General features: G+C 39.5%; 1 protein-coding gene across 2 annotated transcripts; it reads left to right on the top strand.

Annotated features, from left to right (window-relative positions):
- Window positions 1-1,676: 1,676 nt before the first annotated feature.
- Window positions 1,677-19,816, top strand: LOC141610925 (putative inactive nicotinamidase At3g16190). 2 transcript variants are annotated; one of them, XM_074429237.1, is made up of 6 exons: window positions 1,677-1,868; window positions 2,122-2,235; window positions 16,932-17,166; window positions 17,266-17,382; window positions 17,465-17,559; window positions 19,492-19,816. In XM_074429237.1, exons 1-5 carry the CDS (start codon window positions 1,821-1,823, stop codon window positions 17,536-17,538), a joined length of 588 nt encoding a protein of 195 aa, XP_074285338.1. In that variant the 5' UTR covers window positions 1,677-1,820; the 3' UTR covers window positions 17,539-17,559; window positions 19,492-19,816. The 2 variants fall into 2 exon arrangements, with proteins under 2 accessions (XP_074285338.1, XP_074285337.1); XM_074429236.1 differs by lacking the exon at window positions 19,492-19,816 and having other exon boundaries at window positions 17,465-17,827.
- Window positions 19,817-24,442: the final 4,626 nt, after the last annotated feature.

The following is a 24,442-nucleotide window of genomic DNA, read 5'->3' as shown; positions in this document are numbered from 1 at the left end:
AACTCACTCCGACGCTCAAGTCAGTAAACTTAAAAGGATTAAGTTATGTGTTACTTGGCGAAGTATGTATTGTAGAGAGATAAGGAAGATATTACCAGATTATGAGGTGTTTAGGTTATTTTTCGGATCCTTTCTTCAATGAGGGTTGAGGAGTATTTATAGACTTTCACCTTTTGTCACGTAGTGGCCAAGTGGCCAAGTGGCTAGCAGGTGGAAAGACTGATCTACCCTCGGCCGAGGGATCCATGGCAGACCGGCGGGCCCTGTTGACTCGCCGCCGAGGGGTCTTGGATATGAGTTCGCGGATATTTGCCCCGGCTGGCCAGTTTTCCCAGCCGAGACCCAAGAGACAGGCCGACGGGCTGCGTCGGTTAGGCTGTCTAAGTCGTTGACTTGCTTGTGGATATCTTTGACCTTGCTCAATATGTTGACTCGGTCAGCGGGTGCAGAATATGCCCCATCAATTAGTGTTTGAATAATAATACAAGGTGGGTTATGGTTAATCCCATAACAAATATATTGTGTCTTTACATCTTTTATATTATTTGTACCAAAAACCCAGTAAGTGGATTATACATCTGATGTATTACATCAGATGGTATAGTTTTTGAGCATTAAGATAAAGTTTTTGAATTCATTTACTTAAACATTAATCTCAAAAGTTACGTTATAACTCAAAAAAATTACATATAAGATCAGAAAAAATTGATTTTTGACATCATAAAACTAAAATGTAATTCATAAACTCTACAGAACTAAAAAAAAAATTCACAAAAACTCAAAAAATCATTAAGGGTGAGGTATTACATCTGATGAAACAATCTTTTTTCTCCCAAAAACCCCAATAGTATTATTAGATGTAAGATAGCTCATTTGATGAAATTATGAAAGACTGATACTTATAACTTGGGTTCAAATTCTGTCAACATCAAATTCGACCTATGCTCCCTTTGTGAGTGTACGACAACAAAAAAGTATAGCTGTATGGGCCTAGAGAGATGACATACGTAGACCTGACAAAATAAACCTGAAACCCAAAAGATGATTCAAAATGTTTGAATTGATATGTAGTCAAAGACCCGATGTGAGTAACTTAAATAGTACCAGATATCCAATTCAAATCCGATATAGGTCCTGTTCTTTTGGAATTAAAGTCAGTTAATGAGTTCACTCTAAATCCTATAAGTTCAGTTCAGTTCAGTTCAATTCACATCCTATAAGTTCAGTTCAAATTCTATAAGTTCGGTTCATTTCAGATCCTATAATTTCAGTTCAGTTCAGATCATATAAGTTTAGTTCAGATCCGATAAGTTCAGTTCAGATCCTATAAGTTCAGTTCGTATCCTATACGTCAATTAATTTAAGTACACCTCAGATCCTATAAGTTCAGTTCTGTTCAGATCCTATAAGTTCAGTTATGTTCTGTTTAGATCCTATAAGTTCAGTTCAGATCCTACAAGTTCAGTTCAGTTTAGATCCTATAAGTTCAATTCAGATCATATAAATACAGTTTAGTTCAGATAAGTTTCAGTCCAAAAGAATATGGCTACACTGGAGAGATGGTAAAACATAAGGCCCATATGAAACAAAACCGCATCAGTAGGAACCTGGAGGCATGGACCCGTTTGGCAGGCCTAGGCATATGCTTCATGCTTCATGCTTCATGCGGACCGTGTAGTGATGATACCGTCAGCAGTGACCAATAATTCAGTAATCAATCAATCTACTCCTCTTACCATTTTGTCACTACTTGCTCCATATAAACTGGCTGCTCCATTATGCATCAAATACTGTTCCAAATTTAATCTGCTGCTACAAAAATGACTAATAAATGGAAAAAAACTGCTCTTTTAGTTATAGACATGCAAGTAATTCCCAACTCCCATACTCTTTTTCTCATTCATTTTACTGTTAGTTTCGTGTGAGACGGTTTTACACTATTATAGTATAAGACGGATTGAGCGTCTTAACACACATTATTGTGTAAGACCGCCTTAAACAAGAATTTGTACTGATTATTAACTGGTTTAAATTCAAATTTAAGTTCAATTAACCCCAAAGTTACAATCTTTATGCTTTAATTTTTCTGGGTTGTGTTTAATTTTTCTGGGTTTTTTGCAGAAAGATTTTATATTACCAGGAAGTCAACTGTTGGTAGATGGTGGTGCAGCTATTATTCCTAATGTTATTCAAGCTGTTCAAACTGCTAGGCAGCGTGGCATGCTTGTTGTTTGGGTAATTATTTTTTACTGCCTTTTTTTTTTTTACTGTAAAAATTGCAGGAATGTAATTATGTGAGTGTTGTTCTTATGTTGTGTGAATGGAATTCTGCATCTTCTGCATATTGGTAAAATCAATTTTAGTCCACACAGAAATTACAGATAATTATAACAAATCCTGGGGCTAATCAAGTAGGAAACTTGCTTTCTAAAGGGTAGTGACTCTCTGTCCCCGTCATTTGTTTACCTATTCCATTTTTGTGTGTCTCATTCCTTTGTTTACCTTTCTAATTTGTGAATGTTTTTCATGAGTTATTTGATCGACTTGGTTCCCTCCCCTTGGTTTTTGTACAAAAACCAAAGTTAAACAAATGACTGGGACGGAGGATCCCAATTCCGGAGGGAGTAGTTTCTTTTTCTGAAGATGGGTATTGTAAACCAGATAATTAAGGGTTTGGCTGCAGTGATATTTTAATTCTTAGGTACTTCTGCTACAACCTGATCATGTAACTGGTTCCTCAATTTTGTCAATTCTCTTAGATTCTTGAGGTTGAACCCTTGAAATGGAAGATGACAAAGCTTAAAAGTAGTGTAAGTGATTTTAAGTGCAAAAGTGGTAATACGCGAGGGGCTTGATTACCACTTTCGCCTAGTAATAAGTTGTTGAATGAATGCATTAGGATATTAAACCATTAAGGTCCCAGAACCCGGGAGACCCATACTATCAACAAGTGGGATTTTAGCACATGATACGGGTGGATCATGCATTGGATTGTGATGGTTCTCTAACTAAATGAATAACAATCATTTAGAAGCCGGACCCTAGAATAGTTGGTACTTGCATCAGGCCAAACCTTCATAAGATTTGGACCAGTTGCTTTAATGTCAATGGATTGAACAATGCAAAATGGATCGGTAAACTGAGTGCACTATTTCTGGTTGTAAAATAGCAGTCATAAGATGTACGGGGTAATTCTCTACGCAATTTCTTTATTGAGTTATAAGGAAACAACCTCTGTGTTGTTTAGAGTAGATCAGTAGATGTAAGGTTGTGAAGTGCGTACATCCGACTTCCCTTGTCTCACCACTTGAGAAAGCCCTTAAGGCACTTGGGTTATGCTGTCGTTATTTGTACGATACGTGAAAGTGACTTTACTTAACCGATGCATATTTTTTCCTAGATTTTATCTAACTAAGCCTCTCGGAAAAAACGTTTCATTTATTTATGGGTATTGCTCTTTCATATACAACCGACTCTTTTGCCCCTCTCATTTTACATCCCTTCCACTCTATCTTCCCTTTTTCTCTCCCAATTCAACTTTGAAAAGAAAAAAATTTGTGTGACGAAATAAGTTCCGTCAGGAAATGAAAATACTAATACTGACGGAAAAGCCGTCAGTACGGCCTGATTATTTCCGTCAGTACCCCGCGTTTTCGTAGTAGTGTCCCGCCATGGCCCCGTCACCACCCTCCCCACTGTGACCACCACTGACCTGCCTACTCTGTCCATTCCCATGACCACCACTGACCCCCTGTGCCCCAGCCACCAACATGATGAATTAAGCATAATGAATTAAGCATAAAGTAGTCATAAACGACATGTCAATAAATCTCCTTGCACATTATATACATCAAAACGAGCTCTAATTCAACCTAACCGATCTAATTCATAGTGCAGTTTCCTATATTACCTCCAACTAACATAATTGAATGAGGCAAATACGAGCACAACAAGAACTTAATCATAAACAACTTCATGATTAACCACAAATCCAAACACACCAATATTGAATTTTGTTTTGATTAAGGTGAACAACTAAGAACAGGGAGAGATACGAGGTTTATTAAATCATAGACGGACTTGAGATACGTGAAGGGGACTATTAGCTGGTTAAGACATGCATGAGGGCATTTTTCGCCACTCATCTGCACTCATTTCTATTGACTTCTGGAATAGATAGCTTAGTTTTTGCTGGTACGTGAAAAGGTGGTTCCTTAATTTTGTCAATTCTCTTAGACTCTTGAGGTTCATCCCTTAAAATGGAAGATGACAAAGTGATGGTGTAAGTTTAACCTCGCAAGTGAACGATGCGTTGCACTAGTAAGGGTTGAACACGAGGAGCAAATACGGTTTAGCCAAGTCTAAAGAAAACGGGTTTGGGTGTTATCTAACGACTAGTCTAAAGGATAAGAAATAAACAAACTAAATGAGTACTAAGAATGAGCAACAAGTAAAATAAAACATGATTCAATCAATAAAAGAGAGGACTAGGGCGTGACTTCAACCACCGACACTTGTGTTCCACCACTTAATTCCGTTGTTTTAGTTATCTAGGGGTACTAATTGGGGGGAAACGTCTCTAATTCGCCTACTAACTCCCTCCCGGGCTCATAGTAGGACACTAGTCACCCCGACCTACCTCCCTCCCGGGTTCGTAAGTCAGAATCCCCAACATACACTCAAAATATCCAAGAACACGCGTAATTCTAAGAGTCACCAAGTGTCCTAATGAATTCCCATTGATAGACAAGGGTCAAGGGTCAACTATGGTCCCAAATAGAGCATTAACAAGTTAAATCCTAAAGTTAACCCCAACTAATCCCCCTAAACAACCACATAACTAGAATCAAATAGGCAAAACACTCATGACGGGGTTTAATCACACCCTAGTGGAATTACTACTCACTAATCGTGGTTATTTTAGCAAGACAAGCAATAAAGGGGGATACTTTAACAATAAACATGGTGATATTATGAATTTTATGATAGAACATGCAAAGGTTATAAGAAGTGATGGAAATCTACTAATAAGACTAAGGGTAGATGAATTAACTCAAAAAGAACCAAACTTTATCAAATCTATCAAAGACTCAAACTTTATGTTAATAACTCCAATAAAAAGCATGAACAACAAACAAGAGAGAGAGAATTTGATTAAACTATCAACAAACAACAAATCTCAACAAATTCTAGTAAAGAGAGATCTAATAACAACTATTGAAGACAATAGATGAACAAAGGAGAAAAGAGAAAAGGAAAGAACCACTACCCACTATGGAAGGATGAATAATAATGAAGAACAAGGTAAGAACAATAATAATAATCTTTGATTGATGAAGAATGATTGATAAGTTACAAAAGATTTGAGTTTCTCCTCTCTAAACCTTACAAATTTCTTCTCAAACTAGGACTAGATCCCTAGTTTTCTGGAAAATTAGGTATTTATATCAAGTACAAAAAGGTAGGTGGAAAAATAAGAGAAGACGAAAAAACTGCAGCCGAGGGAGTTAATTGTACCCGGTCGAGTACAATTATACCCGGACGGGTACAGTGCCAAAAATGGGTTAAAAACACTGAAAAACGTGAAAAGGGTGAGACACCCGAGTCCCGACCGGGTAACGTTTTACCCGGTCGGGTACGGTTATGCCTCACAAAACATTCAAAACCCAACCACTTCCTCACCACAACAACAAAGGTTCAATCAAAACCCACAAATCCCACCCGGTTTTCAAGGAAAACAATTTGTCACTCAAAACCATCAACCATTTGGGGGTTTCAAGGGACAAAATTTCAACCAACCTCAAAACCAAAATTTTCAAACTCAACCAAAACTTCCAAAACCAAAACTTCCAAGCTCCACAAAAACCTTCCTGGGAACAAGCCTTTGAGCAATTGGTCATTGCCAACCAAAAATCCGACTCGAAGCTTGACAACCACATTGCCTCACAAAGTCGGATTAATGATGAAATAAGAGCATCCCAAAAAGCAACGGAAACCCATGTAGCTCAAATTTCACAACAATTGAGTCAATTGGCTCAAAATCTGGGGAAGTTTCCAGGTAACACGGTTAACCTAAGGGAGATGAATGCGGTATTCTTGAGAAGTGGAAGGCAATTGGAGGAGGTTGAGAAATCTCCGAAGTGGAAGAGGAAAATGGTATCTAGTGAAGCAATGAAAGAACAACCGGTTGAAGTTGTTGTGGAGGGTGAAGTTGAGGTAGAGAAGTCAACGGAAGTGGAGATGGTTGACCCACCAAAGGAAGATGAACCGATTCCAACAAAAGCCAAAGAACCTACTTCACCTCTAAGGGAGTATGTTGCATCAATTCCCTTTCCACAAAGGCTTGTAAGGCCTAGACTTGAGAAAAAGTATGAGAAGTTTGTTGAAATCTTGAAGGGAATGAATGTCACAATTCCTTTCCTTGATATGATATACCGAAATTCCATCATATGGAAAGTTTCTTAAGGATCTTGTCACTTTGAAGAAGAAGGTGCAAACCATTAACCTCTCCAAGGAATGTAGTGCCATTCTTACTCACACCAACAAGCTTCCAAATAAGCTAGAAGATTCGGGTAGCTTCTTAATTCCATGTTCTATCTAAGGAGTGGCTATAAAAAGGGCATTGTGTGACTTGAGGGCTAGTGTGAGCCTCATGCCACTTTCAATCTTCAAGAGGCTTGATTTGGGAGATTTGAAGCCAACAAGAGCTTCACTTCAACTAGCCGATCGATCGGTTAAATTTCCCATTGGTGTTATTGAAGATATACCCTTGGTTGTTGGGAAGCTAATCATACCATGTGATTTCTTTGTCATGGATATGCCCGAGGACTACAATGTACCTATTATCTTGAGGCGACCTTGTCTAGCCACCGGTGGAGAAATGATTGATGTGAAAAGTGGCAAGTTATCTTTGCAAGTGGGTGAAGATAAAGTGGAATTTGAACTCACCAAGTCTATGGAAGCTCCATCTTTAGATGACACTTGTTGTATTGTGGACATTCTAGAGAATCCCATGGAGGAGCATGACCCAAAAGCTTCCTCTATGGATCATTTGGAAACTTGCCTTGTCAATGGGTATGAAGTTGATGATAAAGATGTTGAAGTTCTTGCATATGTGTGGATGTTGGACTTTGCTCCAATTCATGAGAAAGCTTCCAAGTTTGAAATGTTGGAAGTTGATAAGAAGGAGGAGAGTTCCACGCCTCTTCCTACGGTTGAACTTAAACCTCTTCCCCCTTCCTTGAGATATGAGTTCTTAGGTGATAACTCCACTTTTCCCGTCATCATCAATAGTGAACTTAATGACACCCAAACCTCAAAACTACTTTCTTTGCTAAAAAGGTTTAAGGGTGTCCTTGGTTACACAATTGGTGACCTCAAAGGGATTAGCCCCTCTTTGTCCACTCATATAATTTTGCTTGAAAATGAGGATGCTTCCTCCATTGAGGCACAAAGAAGGTTTAACCCCATAATGAAAGAAGTTGTGAGAAAAGAGGTCCTCAAACTACTTAATGCCGGGATTATCTATCCTATTTCGGATAGTAGGTGGGTAAGCCCGGTTCATGTAGTTCCCATAAAAGGGAGGAATGACGGTAGTGAGAAATGATAAAAATGAATTGATTCCCACTAGAACGGTAACCGGGTGGAGGATGTGCGTGGACTATAGATAATTGAACAAATCCACCCAGAAGGATCACTTTCCTTTACCGTTCATGGACCAAATGTCGGATAGATTGGCTCAACATAACTACTTTTGCTTCTTTGATGGTTATTCGGGATTCTTCCAAATCCCTGTCCATCCAAGTGATCAAGAGAAGACTACCTTCACATGTCCATTTGGCACCTATGCATATAGGAGAATGCCATTTGGCCTATGTAATGCACCATGTACTTTTCAAAGGGCCATGATGTCCATTTTCTTCGATTTTGTTGAACAAGAAATGGAGGTTTTTATGGATGATTTTTCGGTTGTTGGAAATTGTTTTGAAAGTTGTTTGGCAAATTTGGAGAAAATTTTGAACAAGTGTCAAGAATGTAACCTAGTGCTTAATTGGGAAAAATGCCATTTTATGGTACAAGACGGTGTGAAGGTGTTGTGTTGGGGCATATAGTGTCCAATCGTGGAATTGAAGTTAACAAGGCTAAGGTTCAGGTTATTGCTAGTCTCCCACCTCCTGCCAATGTAAAGGGGGTGAGAAGTTTCCTTGGTCACGCGGGCTTTTATCGCCGCTTCATCAAGCATTTCTCCAAAATTGCGAGACCTTTGACCGAATTATTAGCCAAGGATACCCCATTTGTGTTTTCTAATCGATGACTTGATGCTTTTGATAGGTTAAAGGAAGCTTTGACAAGTGCTCCAATCATACAACCTCCGGATTGGAACTTGCCATTTGAGCTAATGTGCGATGCAAGTGATCAAGCCTTGGGCGCGGTATTAGGTCAAAGGAAAGATGGGAAATTACATGCAATTCATTATGCTAGTAAAACTCTTGATGAAGCTCAAATGAACTACTCCACAACGGAAAAGGAACTCTTGGCGGTAGTTTTTGCTATGGAGAAGTTCCGGACTTATTTGGTGGGAGCTAAAGTGATAGTGCACACCGATCATACCGCTTTGAAACACTTACTCATAAAAAAGGAGTCCAAGCCTCGGTTGATTCGGTGGATACTACTACTACAAGAGTTTGATTTGGTGGTAGCCGACCATTTGCCCCGATTGATTAACTACAATGTTGAGGATGAACTTCCCATCAATGATTATTTACCCGATGATCATTTGTTGTCCTTAAGTTTGGGAGAAGCACCATGGTATGCCGACTATGTCAACTATTTGGCATGTGAGGTGATTCCTCATGGCTATGACTCGCACAAAAAGAAGAAATTTTCCTTGACATAAGGGAATACTATTGGGAGGATCCTTGTCTATACAAGACATGTGCCGATGGGGTCATTAGAAGATGTGTTCCGGAAGAAGAATGGAAATCTATTATCTCTCATTGGCATAATCTCCCTTGTGGAGGACATGCAAGTGTGACGAAGACCGGAGCTAAGATATTGCAATGCGGATTCTATTGGCCATCCTTGTTCAAGGATGTTGCTTCTTATGTTAAGACTTGTGATCGGTGTCAAAGGACCGGAAATATTTCCAAGAGAAATGAGATGCCGCAAAATTTCATATTGGAGATTGAAGTATTTGATGTGTGGGGAATCGATTTTCAAGGACCATACCCCTCCTCTTATGGCAACAAGTACATCCTAGTTGCGGTAGATTATGTCTCAAAATGGGTGGAAGCAATAGCCACCCCAACCGATGATGCTAAGGTTGTGAGCAAGGTGATATTTCCGTACCCCGTGTCTTGATAAGTGATAAGGGCACTCATTTTCTTGAGACCAAATTTGAATCTCTATTGAGGAAGTATGGAGTTCAACACCGCCGTGGAATTGGATACCACCCAGAAACAAGTGGGCAAGTTGAGATATCAAACAAGGAAATCAAGTCTATCTTGGAGAAGACGGTAAATAACTTAAGGAAGGATTGGGCAATGAAGCTTGATGATGCTTTTTGGGCTTATCGAACGGCTTTCAAAACGCCGATTGGCACCTCGCCCTTCCGCCTAGTATATGGGAAAGCATGACACCTTCCTGTTGAGCTAGAGCACCGAGCCTATTAGGCTATCAACTATCTCAACTTTGACTTAAAAAGCTCCCAAGAAAAAGCGGTTGTTGGATTTCAGTTTGTTGGATGAATTTAGGTTTGAGGCCTATGAAAATGCTAAGCTTTACAAGGAAAGAACAAAGAGATATCACGACAAGAGGATCATTAGAAGAGAATTCAAGGAAGGCGAAATGGTCCTTCTATTTAATCCACGTTTGAAACTCTTCTCGGGAAAGTTGAGATCAAGATGGTCGGGGCCATTCACCGTAACACGTGCTTTTCCTTATGGCACGATGGAGGTTACTAGCGGTGATCACACTTTCAAGGTTAATGGCCAAAGGTTAAAGCACTACATAGCCGAGTCACCAATGATGAAGGAAGTGTGCACACTTCAAACGCACCTAATCATTTCTTGATTTGAATTTTCTTTCTATAATAAGGTTGAACTTGAGTTTTTGCTTCGAAGTTTGGTCGAGCCAACGACGTTAAACAAAGGCGCTTCATGGGAGGCAACCCATGTAATAAAATTTGATGAATCGAAGAGGGAATTTTGAAGATTGATCGAGATGAGTCGGTTGTGTCGTGTTGAGAGAGGAATCATCGACTCCGAGTGGTTGGTTTTTGCCTTGAAGGGCAAAGTGGAAGGAGGCATCATGGGCGGAAGTGACTTAGAGGGGGTTGGAAATGACTAAGGAAGCCGTTTTGATATTGGAAGGTGCTATCTTGCCTTCAAAGGGTGCTAATTTCATTGCTTTTGAAGTCGAGGGACCTAATTGTACCCCGGGGGTACAATTGTGCTCGGTCGGGTGAAACTTATACCCGATCGGGTAAACTTAACTCCCTCGGCTGCATGTTAAAAATTCGAAAAACAGACCAAAAAGGCATTTTATCCAACCGGGCGAAATTTTACCCGACCGGGAGAAATGGTACCCGACCGGGCGTAATTGTACCCGACCGGGCACAATTATACCCGACAGCAGCAGTGTTTTTTTTCCACCGGTTTTAACTCCCTAATCCCCTTATTTCCTTCATCCTTTAATCATTTTCACCCATTTCCTTCAACCTCAACACTCCCTATCTCCTAAAAACTCAAAACTCCATTAAAACACCACCAAAACTCAACCTTCTCCTTCAATTCTAACCCACTTCCCTTCATCAAATCTCTCCCAAATTTCACTACTGTGTTCCTCATCACCTCTAGTTTTAGATCCCATAAAAAAATCCGAGTTCCCTCCACTTGGATTTTTGGCTTCCCAAAATACCCTTGGTCCAAAAACTCGGTTTTTTTTTTCGTTTTTCTTTGCTTGGTGGTGGTCCTAAGGCCATTGTAGTGCATTTGAAGAAAAAAATTCGTGCTTTTGGTGATTTTTTGGGATATTAAGGCTTATCTTCACTTCCGGGGTCTAAGCATCAAGGTTGGTAAGTCTTTGGGGATATTCAAGCTAAGGAAAGAGTAATAATGACAACTTCAAGGCAAAGAGCTCTCTTGAAAGGAATGGTAACATCATCTCGCTCTAAGGTAAACACTCCCCTTAGCTTTACTAATAATGTTCATGACGTTTCTTTTACCGGAAAAAAAGATATTAGCCTTGTTTAACAATGTTGTTGGAAAAAATTGGGAGCCCACTCGGTGGGCTTGTGGTGAGACCATGGATAGGATGAGGATTAATAAAGAGGTAGAGATCCTTTGTGCAAGAATTGGTATTAGCAAAACTTTTAATGCAGATGTCGAGACCTACCCCGCCCTTGCGTCGGAATTCTTCGCCACCTTCGAGGCGGTTTTCGCTTCTTTCTATAGCGAATCAACCGTCTTTTTTCAATTAGGAGGAATTCAAAGACGGATGACCTTAGAAGAATTTGGCGGACATTTCGGTTTTAAAATTTGTTCTTGGGGTGGGTATAGGCCGGCCCAATCAAATGATGATATAGCTTCCCGTACTGCTTTTTGGAGGTTAATTACCCGGAGAACGGAATTTTCTAGCGGAAAAGAAAGTTCCGTGAAAATTAGAAATGCCGGTCTTAGGTACTTTGCCCGAATTCTTTCTCCCTCCCTATTTTCCTCGGCCGAGACACACTGTCTTGGCCCTCCACCTTTTACAATATGCAATCTATCAAAGAGAGCAAACCGTAGACCTAACCACGACGCTAGCCAAGCATTTCCTTGGCATTATAGCTAAACCGAAACCGACAATATCTTGTGGGGGTCTTATCACGATTTTGGCTAACTCTTTGGGAGTAGAGCATAACCATCAAAAGGTGGATGGAGGGATTTGGCTTGAGGAGGCTCATTTGCCTTGGCTACGGGAAGTTAAAGGACATCTAATGTATGCTATAACCGATTCTCGATACCTCTTATTGCCAAACCCCTTTGCCACAACCATTTTCAACCCCTTAAATTGGGGGATGCCTTACCGGGAGAATGAGTTTAAGCTTGTGAACCGAAAATGCAAGAAGTTAGCTAATGAGGGGGTGGAGGGGTTTATAGTGTATGGACCGGGGGACATGGAACCAATTGAGCAAGTTCCCGGTATACCCCAACCCGAGGTATTCCGGGATGACTTGGGGGGAGGGAGCAACCAAGGACAACCCGACGTTACCCAACCCGAGGTCCGTGAAGAGCGACCAAATGTAGAGGAGTCGGGAGGTGTTCATTACTCTACCTATGATGTTGGAGGAGGCTCTAATCCCATTGGAACCAACCAACAACCTAGCACCTCTCAACCATCCCAAAACCCGGGCTCCACCTTTGACTACTATTCCACTTTTGACTTTGGCACCCCCTTGAACCAAGATACCGAGTTCTACTACCAACCCCAACCTCAACCACAACCTCATCAACCTACCCGAGCTTCCTTCCATGTACCATCCTCTAATCAATGAGAGAACATGTTCGGCATGATGAGGGAGACTAGAGACTTTGCAAGGGAGGCTAGAGATATTGGGACTAGTAACCGAGCTTATAGTGAGGAGACCCGGAGGATAATCCAAGAGAACCAAAGAATTTTTGAGGAAAGTCGTGGCTATGCGAGGGACACAAGGAACATGGCCATGTTTTCCCTACTCTATGGGAGACGGAACGCGGATCGTCTCAATGCCATCTCCGGGACCCAAAATTGGAGGAGCTAAGAGCTAGGAGTTTTGCCGCCCGCGAAAACCCTTTTAACCAACCACCACCGGGTTGCAATAGGTGGTGTGTTTTGCGGGAAGCTATCTAGTTGTCTCTCCGTGTCATTTTCTCCTCCTCTCTTTCTCTTGTGGTAATCGGTGTGTTGGTATGTTTAGCTTTATCTCTTGGTTATCTCTTGATTTGTTGCCCTTGTTGTCCTTTATCTTGATTAAATTTAGAATTGACCCGGTGCGTTTCACCTAGCACCAACACCCTTGATGGAGTCAGGTGTGCTCTATTGCTCCTCTTTTGAAAAATCCAAAACCTTTGGCATGCTCCCCAAACATCAATCCAAATGACAAATGCACACTCAAATCGGTGTTTGAGTGTTTCCCCTTAATCCAAACTCTCTCCTTCATATTTATTTATGTATGTATTTAGATAACTTCAGATATATTTAGATTAGTAAATCATTTAGTTGCATTCATTTAGGTTTGCATTAGATTTAAATTTTATAAAATATTGTCACATATTGGAATTGCATTCATTTAGAATACTTTGCATTGTAATTTCAATATTACATATAGGATAGTTCATGCATTGCATACCCATTTATCTTGAAAAAAAAATCACAAAAATATGTAATTTAAATTCCGAATTTCCTCCACACACTAATAAGTGTGGGGAGGAAGTTCCATAACATCCAACACACCGATTACCACAAGAGAAAGAGAGGAGGAGAAAATGACACAGAGAGACAACTAGATAGCTTCCCGCAAAACACACCACCTATTGCAACCCGGGTGGTGGTTGGTTAAAAGGGTCTCGGCGGGCGATAAAGCTCCTAGCTCCTCCAATTGTCTCAACATGTCATTTTGGGTCCCGGAGATGGCATTGAGACGGTCCGCGTTCCGTCTCCCATAGAGTAGGGAAGACATGACCATGTTCCTTGTGTCCCTCGCATAGCCACGACTTTCCTCAAAAATTCTTTGGTTCTCTTGGATTATCCTCCGGGTCTCCTCACTATAAGCTCGGTTACTAGTCCCAATATCTCTAGCCTCCCTTGCAAAGTCTCTAGTCTCCCTCATCATGCCGAACATGTCCTCCCATTGATTAGAGGATGGTACATGGAAGGAAGCTCGGGTAGGTTGATGAGGTTGTGGTTGAGGTTGGGGTTGGTAGTAGAACTCGGTATCTTGGTTCAAGGGGGTGCCAAAGTCAAAAGTAGAATAGTAGTCAAAGGTGGATCCCGGGTTTTGGGATGGTTGAGAGGTGCTAGGTTGTTGGTTGGTTCCAATGGGATTAGAGCCCCCTCCAACATCATAGGTAGAGTAATGAACACCTCCCGACTCCTCTACATTTGGTCGCTCTTCACGGACCTTGGGTTGGGTAACATCGGGTTGTCCTTGGTTGCTCCCTCCCCCCAAGTCATCCCGGAATACCTCGGGTTGGGGTATACCGGGAACTTGCTCAATTGGTTCCATGTCCCCCGGTCCATACACTATAAACCCCTCCACCCCCTCATTAGCTAACTTCTTCCATTTTCGGTTCACAAGCTCAAACTCATTCTCCCGGTAAGGCATCCCCCAATTTAAGGGGTTGAAAATGGTTGTGGCAAGGGGGTTGGGCAATAAGAGGTATCGAGAATCGGTTATAGCATACATTAGATGTCCTTTAACTTCCCGTAGCCAAGGCAAATGAGCCTCCTGAAGCCAAATCCCTCCCTCCACCTTTTGATGGTTATGCTCTACTCCCAAAGAGTTAGCCAAAATCGTGATAAGACCCCCACAAGATATTGTCGGTTTCGGTTTAGCTATAATGCCAAGGAAATGCTTAGCTAGCGCCGTGGTTAGGTCTACGGTTTGCTCTCTTTGATAGATTGCATCTTGTAAAAGGTGGAGGGCCAAGACACTACAATTGTGGTGTGTCTCGGCCGAGGAAAATAGGAAGGAAGCAAGAATTCGGGCAAAGTACCTAAGACCGACATTTCTAATTTTCAGGGAACTTTCTTTTCCGCTAGAAAATTCCGTTCTCCGGGTAATTAACCTCCAAAAAGCAGTACGGGTAGCTATATCATCATTTGATTGGGCCGGCCTATACCCACCCCAAGAACAAAATTTAAAACCAAAATGTCGGCCAAATTCTTCTAAGGTCATACGTCTTTGAATTCCTCCTAATTGAAAGGAGACGGTTGATTCGCTATAGGAAGAAGCGAAAACCGCGTCGAAGGGTTCGTAAGTCAGAATCCCCAACATACACTCAAAATATCCAAGAACACGCGTAATTCTAAGAGTCACCAAGTGTTGGTCAAGGTCATTAAGTCTACGCTAAATCCCGGTCATCCCAACCCTTCTCCCAAAGGTGAAGTTCAAACCGACAACTAATATGCACCCTTTTCAAATTCTCCCTCCCGGGTTCAACTTGAATAGGCAAACGGACTAAAAGGGGTAATCTAGTCTCAACCTAATCAATTCCCATTGATGGACAAGGTCAAGGGTCAACTATGGTCCCAAATAGAGCATTAACAAGTGAAATCCTAAAGTTAACCCCAACTAATCCCCCTAAACAACCACATAACTAGAATCAAATAGGCAAAACACTCATGACGGGGTTTAATCACACCCTAGTGGAATTACTACTCACTTATCGTGGTTATTTTAGCAAGACAGGCAATAAAGGGGGATACTTTAACAATAAACATGGTGATATTATGAATTTTATTATAGAACATGCAAAGGTTATAAGAAGTGATGGAAATCTACTAATAAGACTAAGGGTAGATGAATTAACTCAAAAAGAACCAAACTTTATCAAATCTATCAAAGACTCAAACTTTATGTTAATAACTCCAATAAAAAGCATGAACAACAAACAAGAGAGAGAGAACTTGATTAATTTATCAACAAACAACAAATCTCAACAAATTCTAGTAAAGAGAGATCTAATAACAACTATTGAAGACAATAGATGAACAAAGGAGAAAAGAGAAAAGAAAAGAACCAATACCCACTATGGAAGGATGAATAATAATGAAGAACAAGATAAGAACAATAATAATAATCTTTGATTGATGAAGAATGATTGATAAGTTACAAAAGATTTGAGTTTCTCCTCTCTAAACCTTTCAAATTTCTTCTCAAACTAGGACTAGATCCCTAGTTTTCTGGAAAATTAGGTATTTATATCAAGTACAAAAAGGTAGGTGGAAAAACAAGAGAAGACGAAAAAACTGCGGCCGAGGGAGTTAATTGTACCTGGCCGGGTACAATTATGCCCGGACGGGTACAGTGCCAAAAATGGGTTAAAAACACTGAAAAACGTGAAACGGGTGAGAGACACTCGGCCGGGTAAAGTTGTACCCGGTCGGGTTCGATCGGGTCTAATTTACTCCCTCGGTTGCGATTCTTCATTGTTGCTTCCTTTCTTCAAGTAAATTCCGCTCCAAGTTCCGTTCCTCGTACATTCTCGAGCATGGTACCTACAAAAGGGTTCATAAGTATGGGAAAAAATGCTCAAAACATGTCTTACTCTAAGCATGAGGGAAAGAACTCGGACTAGGCTAATACTAACTAAATGAGTTCATAATGCTTGATTTGTTATGACACAAAATGGGTCCGAGACATCAAAATATGGGGGTTGAAATGGTGTTATCACAAAGTTTAAAAGTAGTGTAAGTAATGCTAAGTGCGGAAGTGTTAATACGCGAGGAGCTTGATCACCACTCTCACCTAATAATAAGTAGTTGAATAACGATACACGAGATGAATGTATTAGTATATTTGTCCATTGAGGTCCCAGAGAACCCGGGAGCCCCATATTATCAACAAGTGGGATTTTTGCGCAAGATATGGGTGGATGCATTGAGTAGATATTAAACTTTTGATTGTGATGCTTCTCTAACTAAATGAGTAACAACCTTCTCTAAGCCGGTCCCTAGAGTAGTTGTCCTTATCTTATGTCAGCTATGACGGAGGACTAGAGCGTGCAATCTCTTGTTGTCTTTACGAGTTGTTTAGTGGATACTTTTAGTTGGTAGTTGCATCCGACCTCCCTTGTCCACCACTTGAGAAAGCCCTTAAGGCACTTGGGTGACATTGTCGTTTTTTGTATGATACGTGAAAAAAAAAAAAAAGCATTTTATTTATTTATAAGAGAGCACAATTTTTTCAGATTGTTCGAGAACATGATGCATCTGGCAGAGATGTTGAGCTATTTCGACGTCACTTATACCATACAGAAAAGGTGGGACCTACTGTAAAAGGGCATGAAGGATCAGACCTTGTAGACGGACTTGAGATACGTGAAGGGGACTATAAGTTGGTTAAGACACGCATGAGTGCATTCTTCGCTACTCATCTGCATTCATTTCTGCTGACTTCTGGAATAGATAGCTTAGTTTTTGCTGGTACGTGAAAAGGATATTTCGATATGTATTTTTTTGAACTTCCACAGCTACAATTTAGTAACCATGTGGGTTTTGACAGTTTCGTTAATCTGATATCAGGAATCCAAACTCCAAATTGCATCAGACAGACTGTTTTTGATGCAGTGGCGTTGGATTACCCTTCCGTCTCTGTCATAGTTGATGCTACAGCTGCAAAATCTCCTGAAGTTCATGATGGTTAGAGCAAGAGTTATATATTTATTGTACTGCTCAGTATTCTTTTGTTTGCTCCTAACTCGAAATCTTTTTCTTCATCTAGCCAACATATTCGACATGAAAAATATTGGAGTAGCAACACCAACATTGGAGGAATGGTGCAAGGCTGATGATTGATGAAGAATCTGACAGGTTAAGGTCTGTCAACTACACATGCTTCTTTCTTTTTCACCCGATCGCCCCAGAATTAAATCCGGACCATTTAAAAAGTAATGGACCTCCAACTTTGGTTATATGTATAATAAAGTGCACGGTGATGCAACTATCTTCGTTTTCAGTTTCTTCAGTCACATGTTTGCATATAATAATCCCTTTGTCGTAGTTAAACTCCTTCAATCAATTGATGTACATTTGGCTCCTCTTTAACTCGTCATAAGCATGGAATGGCACTGGGGCAATGTTGTTGTACTGACTGCTGAGTCGCTTGAATATGGCCATGTTGACGCGTTGTTTAGGTTGCCTCACTTGTTATGAATACTTGTACAAGGTAATGTTGTGTACATGTTGCTCGGAAGTTGTGTGGCTTTGCTAAGTTCAAGGTTCAACACAGTACTGATGGCTTTGCTAAGTTTTTTGTTTAGTTAAGTTAAATAAAATTGAACGGTTGATATTCTAAATAATCTAGGCTAAGTGGCAAGTAATTAAATTAACTAGAGAAAATTCTAAATAAGAAAACAAGCTAGATGATTTATGGTTTTAATCAATAGGTAAAAGGCTTGGGGCGCGATTAAGTGACTAACAATTCATAATCAACATGATGATTCCGTCAATTTATCGTCTAGGGGTAGGTCCGTAGGGGGGGGAGGGGGGAACGCCTCTAATTCGCTTAATAACTTCCACCCGGAGTCATATTAAGACACTAGTGACATTGCTCAACTCCCTCCCGGGCTCATGACTCGATTTCCCCGACCAAAGGTTCAAGGTTCGCTAAAACGGGCTCATTCTCGCTCCCCTCTTGCAATGGTCAAGGTTTAAAACTCACGATAGATTCCCGGGTTTTCTAACCCTTTTCCCAAAGGCACCCTCTCAAGGTTCTTCCTCCCGGGTTTAACCTAGATTGGCAAGGAATGTAAAAGGGTAGTCAACTAAGCACCTAACCAATTCCCATTGGCGGACAAGGGTACCTAACCAACCAAACTCCCAATTAAAACATGAACAAGTAAATTCCAATGGAAACCTCACTAATCCCCCCCTTGACAACAAATTTAGGTGGAATCAAGCATGTTAATTACTCATGTCGGACCTAACCGCACCCTAGTGTGGAGACTACTCGCTATTCATGTTTGTTGTAGCAAGACAATTAATAAAAGTAGATGCTTTGACAATAAACATTATAATAATTTGATTTCTAGAATTAAACATGCAGTTAACTATGGGAAATAAAAAAATTGACTAATTGAACTAAGAATAAGATGAATTAATGCAAAAATGAACAAACTTTACCAAAATTAATCAAAGGTGTAAACTTTGTATGGGAAGAACATCAACAACAATAAGAGGTAGGAACAATAATGAAGAACAATAATTATAAGGGTAATTTGATAACTTATACCTTGAATAAGTCACTTTTTCAAATCTTATACCTAAGATAACATTCTTTAAAATCTTATACCTAAAATAAAATCAATATATCTATCTATATTATTAAATGAAGCTTTTTTCGAGCGATTATAGAGTCTCCAACATTAGCAAAATACGACATATTAATAAATAATGCTAAATAAGTTAAACTGGATAAAAATAATTGAATAAAAAAAATAACCGTACAACACTTCTATAAACTGCACAACTCTATATGAATTAGAGTACTCAATTGACTATAATATTAAATACTTCCACAAATCCTAAACCAAAACAATTGCTACCTCTTCCAAATTAAGTATAAATAGTCTTTCTAAACTCCTCCCTCACACCCATAAATTTTGATACACGTTTTAGTTTTGATCTTTTAGCTTGAACTAGAATATTTTGTGTTTTATATTAGTTGTTTATTGTTTATTTAGCTATTTGTTTAAGTGGATTATTATGCATGCATGTTAATCATACTGATTATTTTCTCCTTGTGGATAGGTTGTTGTGCGGGCTGCAACAAATGAGACGCCACGCCATGCAACTGTACGTAAGACATAAGAGGTGCAAACGTATTGCTGCAAACACTTATCTCCCCTACCTCACATACAAAGAAGCCTCAACTGAGGTATCATGGTTATGGCAGTGTGTGTATAGCATAGTGGCTTTTCCTGATAATATATTTTAGAGGACTACTAATACCACATCATCTTTGAGACAACCTATGGATTGATTGGATTTTAGTCGATCCTCAGAGCTGAACACAGTTTAATGTTCAACTGCATGTACTTTATATCCTATAACCATTAGACCAGTGTCACTAAAAGAGAGTCGTACGTGATAACATAATGCTTACCTTCAATTTGCTTCTTGATAAAGGCCTCACCAAGCTTAACAAATAAAGAATCAGGCCTCAGTGGTTTACCCTATTATTACTATTAAATTCATGCCAAATTTATGCTAACACAACTTCTAGAACCTAAGTTATCTACACATTTGTTGCCCTTAGCTTTCAATGACGGTAGTTAATCAAGATAGTTTCTTGCAAAAACAAGCTCCAAGACCTACTACGTTTTTGACACCTCTAAGTTAGTGGATATTCCTTGCCAAAAAAATGGTGAGTATTTAAGTCAGTAGTATAAAACTACAAAAGCGTACGCGATAATCGAAAAGTTCGTTTCCTTAAGTCTGTATCATCATCACCAATGACCAAACTAATACGATGTCAAACATAAATATAATATACAACATGTTATAGTTCTACTAGAATTGGACCTAGGCTTCTATCTTATCTTAAATCGTTATCATTCATTTGTTGTATCTGAGTTCTAATTAATACTAGTAGTTTACATTTGCTTTATGTTGACTGAGACGAAGAGTATTAATAAGACAAATTTAATTGCGTAATAGCATTCTACATGTACAATATAGTCATTTTTTTTATTTATACGTACAATCAAGCTAATTTGGTAGTCGAGCGAGGTTATTACAAGAGTACTTATATTGTAAAAGTTGTCACGAGAACAGAGACCAATTCTTTGAATAGAAGTGCTTTAATAAAAAGAATAACAACTCATTCTAAAAATAATGACTCATCTATATGAGTTTGAGTATGTGAAATTATGAGATAATTGTTGCAAAAAATATGCTTCCTTCTCAAATTCATAAAATTTGTAGTTGATTAGAACTCTCTGATCACAATATAGGATGATTTTGATAATGATCCCGAGACAAAAAGAATTTTAATTAAACTAACTTTATTAATCAACTCGAGAATGACAAATTAAAGAGTAAGTTATTAGACGGATTAACACCTATCAAATGCCAAATCTGTTTAGAAACGGAACAGGACTGAAGAAGATGCTCAACTGTTTCCTCTGCATCGTAACACCTAGGGCACATCGGGTCTTCACCCAAATTCCTCCTAACCCGATTGACATTAACCATTCATAAAAATATGAAAAACAATATTGATATTTCCTCCGTCTCATTCGTTTGTTTAACTTTTTTTTTTTAATAATGTGAGAGGTATTTTAAACAAAGATAAACAAATGATTGTAACGTAAGGGATAGTAGTTAATATTTCGTAGTTGTTTTCTATGGAGTACGTAACATGGAAAAAATAAGAAGTAAGAAATAAAACATAACTATACTTCCTCCAATTCACCATTTTCTTCCTTATTCCCTTATGGATTATTCGGATTTTCTTCCATATTTCCTTTCGGAAAATTTTGTGTGGTCTAAATTCATTTGCATATGGAATAGTGTCTTTTGTGTGGTCCAAATTTATTTCCTTATTTCTTGTGCAAAAAGAAAATGGGAAGAATGTAGTAAATAAGAGGAAATATCATTAAAATGACAAAATGTAGGAAATTTCAATTAGTATCATCATTTACTTTGAATACACACATGGTGAACGTCTTAGTATTTTTGCTTAATAAATTAGTTTAAATAATAGTTGGTTAATGGTTATGTTCTTTTCGACTTAATTTTAGCTCTTATTCAGCGTAATTTAGTTCACTTCAGTTTAGTTTAGCTTTGCTTATTTGAGCTTTACTTATCTCAGTAAGGCCATGGTCTTTACGGCTACTAAGAGTTGACTTAATGGAGTTAAACTGAAATTTGTGAAAAGATGAGTTGAATTGAATAAAACTGAACCGAACTGAACGGAATAAAGTTGAGCTGAGGTGAAATGAGCTGAAATTAAGCTAGAAAACCAGAGCCTAAACTTGAATTCAGTTTAGTTCAGCTCATTTCAGTTTCATTCTGTTTAGTTAAGATCCATTCAGTCCAAAAAAACAGGGTCTCACTTATGTATATACATCAAACATACTCTACCAAGAGGCCCGTGCATCGCACGGGCATTAAATCTAGTATATATATAAAATAGGCTTTTTTCAGGGCACTCTGAGAGACTCCAACTTTTCTAAAACACCTATTATTAATATATTTACATTAGTTATTTTCTAAATAAAAATAAGAATGAAAAGATATAAATTGGACCAAAAAGATAAACAAAAGAAATATTAAATCAATTTCAAACAACTACGTACTCCATATTTATCAACAATAACTGACAACACCTATCTATTATCTCTTTGCCATTGGAATTTGTTTACAACTAAAACACAAATTGCAAAGCGGTCAAGCGGCTATATATAGTTATATCCCATCGGTTGAGATTTTTACCGTATTTGTTGATGGAAAAGCTCAAAAGATTTTCGCTTTATGTTGAACTATCTTATTTGACGATGGAGCCGATAAATCAATATATATATATAATGGAGATGAAAGCTCCACACGTAACAATTTGCATCCATAGAGTACAATTTTCGTGCCATTGATAACGTTGAGATGGGTATGAGTCCATATTTGAGAGATCCAATAATAGGTAATCTGATCTTGAATTGAGAAGGTTTTTTTGCTTTGAATGTGTTGGAAAATATAGGGGCTTTTTTGCCTTTGAAGTGTTTCCAATTGTCCCACATTGGTGAGGAAAAGGAAGTTTTATGGGTTTATATATACCCACCCTCCTTACCATATCACTAGTGGGTCAAGGGAGGCTTTTGTGGAAGCCTTGCGAGGTGCTTAATTCAGCTCGCACACGCGCGCGCGCCGTGCCCGTGCCCGGATCCGGATCCGGATCCGAGTTTCGGTTTCTGGCTCCTGTAACACTGACCTATTTTGCCTATAAATTCGAACCTCTTCACAGCATTTTACACACAGAAAATCAAATCAAATTCTCTTCTCTTCTCTTCGTCTTCTCTGCTCTCTCATATATTTCTGGGTATTGCTGATTTCATCGTTCCAAGTCTCACAGTTCCAAGTGGGCGGAACTGCGTGGGGACTGTAGTGTTAACCTTGGAGAACTACCGGCACTAGCTGATCGCCACCACGGTCGTACCGGAGAAATAGTTTTCAAGGCAGTGGTTTATACTACGGCACTACATTCGGGTTTATTTCTCATCGCTGATATTTTCGTCTTCGATTGGTATTTCTATTCTACTGCTTTGATGATGTGCCTGCTAGAACACCCTATGATCCTAGTGTACACTTGTGTAAAAACTTGGGCAAGAGTGTTTCCCAAGAAGAGTATGCTAAAATCCTAGGTAGTGTGATGTTTTTAATGAACTGTACTCAACCAGATATTGCTTATGCAGTTAGTAGACTGAGTCGTTATACACATAACCCTAGTAATGAACACTAGAATGCTCTTCGTCGTTTACTAAAGTACTTAAAAGGAATAGTAGACTTATGTTTGCATTATAGTAAATTTCCTGCTGTGTTAGAGGGATATTGTGATGCGAACTGGGTTGCAGGTAACGATGAGATCTGTTCTACTAGTGGTTATGTCTTTACCATGGGTGGAGGTGCTATATCGTGGAAGTCCTCTAAACAGACTTGTATCGCACGCTCCACCATGGAATCTGAGTTCATAGCTCTTGAGTTGGCAGGACAAGAGGCTGAATGTTTGAGAAACCTTTTAGCTGATATACCAGTATGGGGCGGACGGCTAACACCGGTCTCCCTACACTGTGACTCGCAGGCTGCTATTGGTGTTGCAAAGAATAGTGTCTACAATTCGAAAAAGAGACACGTTCGAATAAGGCACGCTGCAGTTAGACAACTCCAAGACAATGGAGTGATTGCTTTGGACTATGTGAAGTCCGAAAACAATCTTGCTGATCCCTTTACTAAAGGGCTGGCTAGGAGACTAGTCGTCGATACGTCGAGGGGAATGGGGCTTAAGTCCTTAGGTCAAGAGTGAGACTTGACTAAGTTTAAAGCTTTTATTCCTATGGCGTTGTATGATTCATAGCCTTAATGGTGGTGCTTTTGAGACGCACTTGTTGGATCATACACCAGGTTGGACTTAGGTCCTTAATGACTCATGTGAGAAGTGTTGTTGAGAAGCACTTGAGCCACCTATGCAGGTGTGATGATCACAATTCTATGAGAGAAGTCCTGTGAACATGTCTGCCAATACCAAGTTAAACGCATTGCTCCAAAAGAGCGCGTTACACTTTCGCGGAACGATCTTAATCTGAAGGTATGATATGTGTTGTGGGGGATATCAACCGAAGCTCAGCTAGGAATTCAAATCGCAAGATATTCTCTCGCTGTAAGTAAGTTGTTTCCTCATTTCACTAAAGTGTCAATTCAAATCGAAAGATATTGATACCTAAGTATCCAATCCTTCCTTTACCCAGGAATTTCTTTCTCTGTCTCTGGCGCCCCTAGTGGGGGATTATTGTTGGAAAATATAGGGGCTTTTTTGCCTTTGAAGTGTTTCCAATTGTCCCACATTGGTGAGGAAAAGGAAGTTTTATGGGTTTATATATACCCACCCTCCTTACTATATCACTAGTGGGTCAAGGGAGGCTTTTGTGGAAGCCTTGCGAGGTGCTTAATTCAGCTCGCACACGCGCGCGCGCACCGTGCCCGAATCTGG

Source organism: Silene latifolia, chromosome 11, assembly GCF_048544455.1.
Source record: "Silene latifolia isolate original U9 population chromosome 11, ASM4854445v1, whole genome shotgun sequence".
In the NCBI taxonomy this organism is placed as follows: domain Eukaryota; kingdom Viridiplantae; phylum Streptophyta; class Magnoliopsida; order Caryophyllales; family Caryophyllaceae; genus Silene; species Silene latifolia.
This window is presented reverse-complemented; position numbering and strand designations above follow the sequence as displayed.